The 6798-nt window shown below is 48.5% G+C and overlaps 1 protein-coding gene across 3 annotated transcripts in view; it reads left to right on the top strand.

The window, feature by feature from the left end:
- The first annotated feature begins 6 nt into the window (after positions 1 to 6).
- The window catches only part of Ryr2 (ryanodine receptor 2), a 574535-nt gene continuing 567743 nt past the window's right edge, over positions 7 to 6798 (top strand). For all 3 annotated transcript variants that reach the window (XM_026788350.1, XM_026788349.1, XM_026788348.1), the window contains exon 1: positions 7 to 303. In XM_026788350.1, coding sequence (XP_026644151.1) covers positions 256 to 303 — 48 coding nt within the window. In that variant the 5' untranslated portion in view covers positions 7 to 255. The remainder of the gene's footprint in view (positions 304 to 6798) is intronic.

Here is a 6798-nt window from a genome sequence, read left to right as displayed (position 1 = left end):
CGCCTCCGCCGCGCTGCAGGGGGACCGCCGGGCTCACGGCACCAGCAGCGCGGCCCCGGGGCGCCTCCAGTTCCCGGCTGTGGCCGCCACAGGGGCAGCGACCTGAGGTAGCAGCCGCTGGAGCCCCTAGAGCATCCCGGGTGGCAGTGACTAGAGCGCTCAGAGAAGCCGCAGAAGCAGTAGCAGCAGCGTGAGTGGCCGCGGTCGCCGGGCTCCGCAGGGCTCCGTAGCCTGCCGGGCCAGGAGCGCGGAGCCATGGCTGATGCGGGCGAAGGCGAGGACGAGATCCAGTTCTTGAGAACTGTAAGTGCCATGTCGCGGCGCGCGTCCTCCCACGGGAAGGGGCGCCCTGGTAGCCACCAGCCGGGTGTCCGTAGAGTGACAGCCGGCTGCGGGGCCAGAGGCGCCCCGGGGATATTGGAGGGGTCCGCATCGCCACACGTGTGCAGGTGTGCGTGTCGAGCCTAGGAAGGGCAAGACGCGTGTCTGTGAGCGCGTGTGGAAAACCAAGGGAACCCCGTGCAGTGACAGCGTGGCTAGCCAGCGGGAGGTACCCGGGAGGGTTCTATCTAGCTGCGGGATCCGGGACTGGCCAGGGACCTCTCCGACGGCCTCAGGCTAGGGTCCAGAGCTGCGTGTTCGGTGGGGCGCGCGGAGCGTGGGGACTTCAGCTGTCGCTGTCCCTGGGGCTTTGGGGTTGAGTCTGCGCGCTGTCACAGAGCGAGGACATCGCAATCCGCGTACTTGGCATAGCTCACATAGTGAGTGGCCCAGGACTGAGGAGGCTGCCCTGAGGGTGCCCTCAAGTCAGGATGATACCAAAGACACGAGGGCTTGCTCTGGTGGACCCCACGGTTCCCGGCATGGTGCCGTGGTGATTTTGCGACGACAGCTTGCAGAGCACATGGGAACCGTGGTGTGTGTGTGTGTGTGTGTGTGTGTGTTTGTGTGTACGTGTGTGTGTGTGCGTGCCGCATGAAAGCATTTACGGAGGGTGGGAATCATGAACGTGTGGTGTCGTTCTCTTAAACGCTGGCTTATTGAATACTGAGTGCAGCAAAGTGCGTGCCTGCAAGCGAGTGTGTGTGTGTGTCTCTGTGTCTGTGTACGTGCGCGCGCAAGGTGAGGGTGGCTGCTTAGAATTTCCACACTGGGTAATAAGCAGGGAAAGACTGGCCTTACCCTAATAAAATTCCTTCTCCTTAAGTGCCTCTTGGCGCTGCTGCTTCCTCCCGGACTTAACACTGCAGATACTTCCCAGCCCAAGCCCATTGCTCACCTCCAAACCTGGACTGAGCCCCTATGGACCAAAGAAACACAGGAACTTCGTGTTAATAACAATCCAATTCACCTTTTCATCTCATCACCTCGGTCCTTCCCCGCCTCTCCTCTTTTCTCGAGAATATCCTCCTGACAGGATTCCTGGATTTCAACCCAAGACTGCATTTTCTGCTGGGATTTCTTCCCAGGACTTTAAACATCCCACTTCCTGGTGCAGTCCCTTCCATATTCACAGAAAACACCACAGATAGGAAAATTTTGAAATATTAACTAGAAGATAACTTTTAGGTGTGAAATCATGTCGCTGTGTTTGCAGACAATCTGGAGGTAGCATTAGAAGCCCATTCCCCTGTCCCTTTTGCTCTTCAGTAGTATTTGTGGGGGTCATTTGCACATGAAGACATTCCAGAGAGGGCTGGGAGTGCAGCTCTGGGTCCACTGGGAAACACTAACCCGAGCCACATCTGCCGCCCCCAGACCTTTAGAGAACATCTTCACTAAGACATTGTTTATGAGGGTATCTGAAGCCTTCTAGCCATATAATTTATTACATTTCTTAATGGACAATTGTCTAAAAGTTCCGTTTTTGTTTCCAACAAGTCAAGCCATAGCCAAAACCAAGGGATGTCTTCTTTAGGCAGACTACACTATATGGCTTTAAAAATTCAGTTTGCATCACACTCCACGGGGTTAAAATTAGCCAGGAAATTTTGGCTGGTTTTGTGCGTTCAAGGGCTCCCTGCAGGCTTAAATGTTAAGCCCAGCTTATGGAGGTGCTGTTATCAGAATGCTTAATGGGGACTGAGGTACTGTGCTTGCCTGTAGGTTTTTTTTTCTTCCTTTCCACATATAAAGTCCTCTTAACTCTGTCACTTAACAGCTGCCTGTCATCCAGAACAACACCTTTGATAAGTGGGACTTGAGTAAGACCTGGCAGTCCTAGTTTGAGATTCTTCTTTTAATAAAACATTGGTAGGTTGTTGTGCTGATGATAAATGACCTTGAAGGAGTAGCACTGTGGAGCAGGGTGTGTGTGTGTGTGTGTGTGTGCGTGTGTGTGTGTGTGTGTGTGTGCGTGAGCGTGTGGGTGAGCATGTGCATGTGTACATGTGCCATGTGTATCTTAAAGGAGCTTTTTTTTTTCTTAGCTTGTGATTTTAATATGATAATTTGTAAGTCTTTTCCCAGCTCCCCTGTCTGCTGCCCTGGGTCCTGTCCATTTTATTCTTTAACCTGAGCATATTGGTGGTGCAATAATGTTAATAAGGTTAGCAAAGGCAAGTGTCCCATTCCTTCACTATCCTCAACTCCCCCACCCCCGGTCATTTTTTAAATGTGCAAATGTCAATATGAGTTATTCAATTTTGCATTTATTTATTTATACATACATACATGCATACATACATACAAGTTTTCACTTGCTAGCCTAGGCTGGTTCCCTGTGTAGCATAGGACAGTATAGAATTCATGGAGATCTTGTTCCAGTCTTCAGATTGCTGGGATTACAGGATTAACCATACCTGGCTTCATTTTTTTTTTAACCCTCAGCCTGGCTTTGAACTTGGTTTGTAGCTGAGGATAGCATTGTTCTGTTGATCCTTCTGCCTCACCTTCCTGAGCACAGGGATCACAGGCGTGCACTCTCATCACCGGTTGATGGTGTGCTGGGGGAATGAACTAAGGGCTTTGTGTGTGCCAGACAAGCACACCCCAGCCCCATTTTGTTGTTGTTGTTTTTTTTTAAGGCACACGTACCAAGGAGCATTAAGGCTGCATATCTTGAGGCAATAGTTATAATTGAGGACTTTTTGATAGTAATAGACAGGGCTATTATAGATAAAAACAGTCAGTCCTGGGGACACCATCACCGTGCAGGGGACCAGACATTCACAGAATCTGATTAGCGTGCCCTGATTATTATCTCATCAGTTGGATTTGGATTCTGCATTCCAGCACATTGAAGTGTCTTTCTTCAAGCCACAGTGCCTTCCCTTTTCTTTTCTGAATGAGGTCTGAGATGATTACTAAGGGTCATAGGTGACATCTTTAATGGAGCCTTTCCATGAGTTATGTCTTCTCTGTTGCCCTCAAGGATGTCTTCGTTTGTGAGAACTGTTAGCCCATCAGTCCGGTTCCTGTCTCCTTTCCATTCTGCTGTTGCTGGTTTTGTTGTCTGCCAAGATTCCTTCCCGGCAGGTGATGGGTGGTTTCCCTGCCAGCTGGAGACGTGCTCGCTCTGATCTGTTTATATTTACAGGGACTGAGAAGATGCTGTGTAAACTCTGGATGTGCCTGACACTTGGGACACATGAATCCTATCATAAAGTTAATTGATAGCACCTAGTGGATTCACCCATTATGTCCAGACGCATGCATGATTTGAGATGCGTGGCTTCTTTTATCTTAAAAACTTTTATGGCCTTTTCAATATAGTGATGACCTGGAATTTGGTATTTAAAAACATAGATCATTTTTTTTAAAAAAGGAACCATTTATTATGTATTTGGTGTGTGTATGTGTGTGTACATACTCTTTGGTGTTCTAGTGGAGATCAGGGGTCAGTTTGAAGAGGTCAGTTTTCTCCTCTTAGCCTGTGGATCTTGGGGATCGAACTCAGGTTGCCAGGCTTGGCAGTAAGAACGGTTACCTGCTGAGCCATTTTGCCAGCCCAACACTACTTTTTTTCTCAAGCAATCTTCTACAATTTCATAGAAGGTATAAGATATGCCCTCGACTTAAGAAAGTCTGCGTTACTAAATGACCTTGGTTACGTTTTCAGCCGTTTGCTTTTTCTTTCGTCATTGTTAGACTAGCTGAGCTCCTCTAGAAACACGCTCAGGCAGTCAGTATTATGCACACGAAGAGACTTTAAATTTGGGTCCTGGCTGCAGGGATCATTCTACTAGTGAGGCTGGGAGCCCTTGCAAGAGGAGCTCTTTCATGGGAGGATTTCTTCCTGTGCTTTCCCACCTTGCTGCATCACGACAGAGAACATCTTAGGACTTGCTCATCAGTTCCTAGCAGTGAAAAGAAACCCCTGAGGTCAGTGAGCAGTGCTGTGAAGGTCAGTGTGAAGGTCAGTGAGCAGTGCTGTGAAGGTCAGTGTGAAGGTCAGGTGGGACTTGCCTGGCCCAGGTTTGTCGGGGTGCAGGAAGATTGCTCATGTGAAACAGTGCCTCCTCCCAGCAGACAGGAATCCCGGGCTCTTCCTTCAGATGCACAGATCTAGCGAGCTGTGGACATTTGTGCCTTTTTCTTCCTCGGTCATGAAACCACAGAAAGCTTAAGATAAAAGTTCTCCATGGTACTTTCTCAAGGAACTGATGGGACACCTTCCTCATTGCCCAGAATAAGTCATTAGAGTTAAAAATAAAAACAAAGTGAAACAAAACAAAACTTAGAAATCAGCATGTGCACTTTGCAGGAAGGGCAGGATCTTAGACACCCAGGACACTAATTTATTTGACATTCTGCCTTATTTGTACTTCGACTTTAGATACATTTTAATTTTTGCTTTAAAATCAAGACTGGATTACCGAAGAAAGGATGACAGCACGGGGCACCGGGTGGCTGCAGATAGCCTCTGGGTGAGAGGGAGGGATGACAAGGGGCACATTTGGGCCTTGAGACTTGGGAAATTCTGTTGTTTCAGAAACTCATTAGCTGAGCATTTTCTACATGTGCACCATGGTCTTGGGTGTTGAGGAAACGTTTAGAATAAGCAGAGAAAGGTTATATATACATATACGTGTATATATAACCTCTAGAAAAGATTTAGAGGCCGACAAGAGACTATTCAAAGAAAGAAACAACACATTAGACCATCTTTGGTCCCTGGTAGGTTGAGATAGTTAGGAAACAGTCCCCAGTCTGCCCCCATCTCCCTGATCTTATAGAGAATGAAACAGCATGCCTAGGGGACTTGACTTGGTGGGTACAGCAGTTCAGGTTAGTGTCTTAGACTTGTTCAGAAGTTTGTGGCAATCTCTGACGGTTTGCTTTAGGTGCTACACCTCTGCCTGGCATTCTTCTTGTCCTTACCTTGACCTTTGCAGAATCCCAGCCCATGCTCGCCTCACCCCTCCTGCAAAGGGCAGCCTCTGCCCTTCCTGAGCGCAGCGCTCACACACCATAAGTCTTTGGCCAGGAGCTGGTGGTTCTCCATCCTTCTTTGCTGTTGGCCACCTCTCTCATTTTGGTTTGTCTTGTTTGTCTATCAATCCTTCCCTCACTGGATTTTTCTTCTTTAGGTTTAACCCTGGTGCCTTCTGTTGCTGCCCATCTCCTCCAAATGTGGCCTCTGCTCCGGGTTGTCACCTCTCTCTGTGGTTCCCCAACTTTACTTCCTTGTTCCTGAACTTGCTGAGAACCCCTGCTTCCCAAACCTAACCTCCCCTCTTCTGTCCTCAAGACCCTGTTTCGAAGCTGTATACCTGTTCCTCTGTTTTGAAGTTACTTCATGGGGTCATGGGAGCAGGACACATCCCGTGCTATTTTTGAGTGTGCTTTTTGGGGGAGGGGGTTCACTTTATTCTACTCTAACTTTGTGTTTGGTTATTCCCAAAGACTCCCTTCTGGTCCTTCTTCTGTGTCTCTTCTGCCTCCATGAGTCTATGTCTGTCTCAACGTCTGGGACCTGTGGGATAAAATGTACCCACAATGCCATTCATTCCCCAAGGACTAGAGCTGGAAGGGGGCTCTGTGTGCTCCTTTATAACAAGGGCGCTGATGGTGCTCGCCAGGGAGTCCATCCACTCTCTTACTGAAGGCCCCACCTATTGAGACCATCATTTTGAGCGTTGGGATTTCAACATGAATTTGAAGGGAACATAAAGGACCAGGGCATCAGCACCCTGTATCCCAATCTTCATTATCTCTCACCCTTAACAAATATGCCCTATTCCTGTGAACCCTCCTGCCATTTAATGAGGGTTTTATCCTGAACCCTCCGCTCAGAGTCCTGTTCTGTCCAGACTCACTGCTCCCCTTCAGTCATGACCTTTTCTCATCTTCCTGTTCATGTCCATACTTTGTTTTACTGTTTCTATCCTATAAGGAATTAGTAGCACTGTTCCAGCTAATTTTAAGTTAGACCATCCTCCCACACCCCCAATTTTTTCATATATTTTTCTTACCCAGTGTTCCATGGGAGGGGCAGGACCATGGTGGGGGATATTAGTTTCTCCTGATGCTTAACACAGAGTTAGCTACCAAGGACAGATTTAAGGGAAAGAAACCTGTGGCAACTGCAGTAGCCAGCCAAACAGGCCAACAGGCCCTTTCCTCCAAGGAGAGAATCACTCAGATGTGTTCACCAGGAGAACAGTGCTCTAGAGGAGGTGAGATCCTTTAGAGACAGGGGACGAGGAGGTTTGCTGGGTGAAAGTCTGAGATGGAGACAAAGGAGGAGAGCGTGGTGTGGGGGACACATTCTGATAGTGACAGGCCAGAGGTGGCCTCGGTGTCGAGGACACAGTGTCCACGTGCTCTTGTGAGGGACACATTCTGATAGTGACA

The sequence above is a fragment of the Microtus ochrogaster genome, unplaced genomic scaffold (genome assembly GCF_000317375.1).
Source record: "Microtus ochrogaster isolate Prairie Vole_2 unplaced genomic scaffold, MicOch1.0 UNK2, whole genome shotgun sequence".
NCBI lineage: Eukaryota > Metazoa > Chordata > Mammalia > Rodentia > Cricetidae > Microtus > Microtus ochrogaster.
The sequence above is the reverse complement of the archived record's forward strand: the minus strand, read 5'-3'. Positions and strand labels throughout refer to the sequence as shown.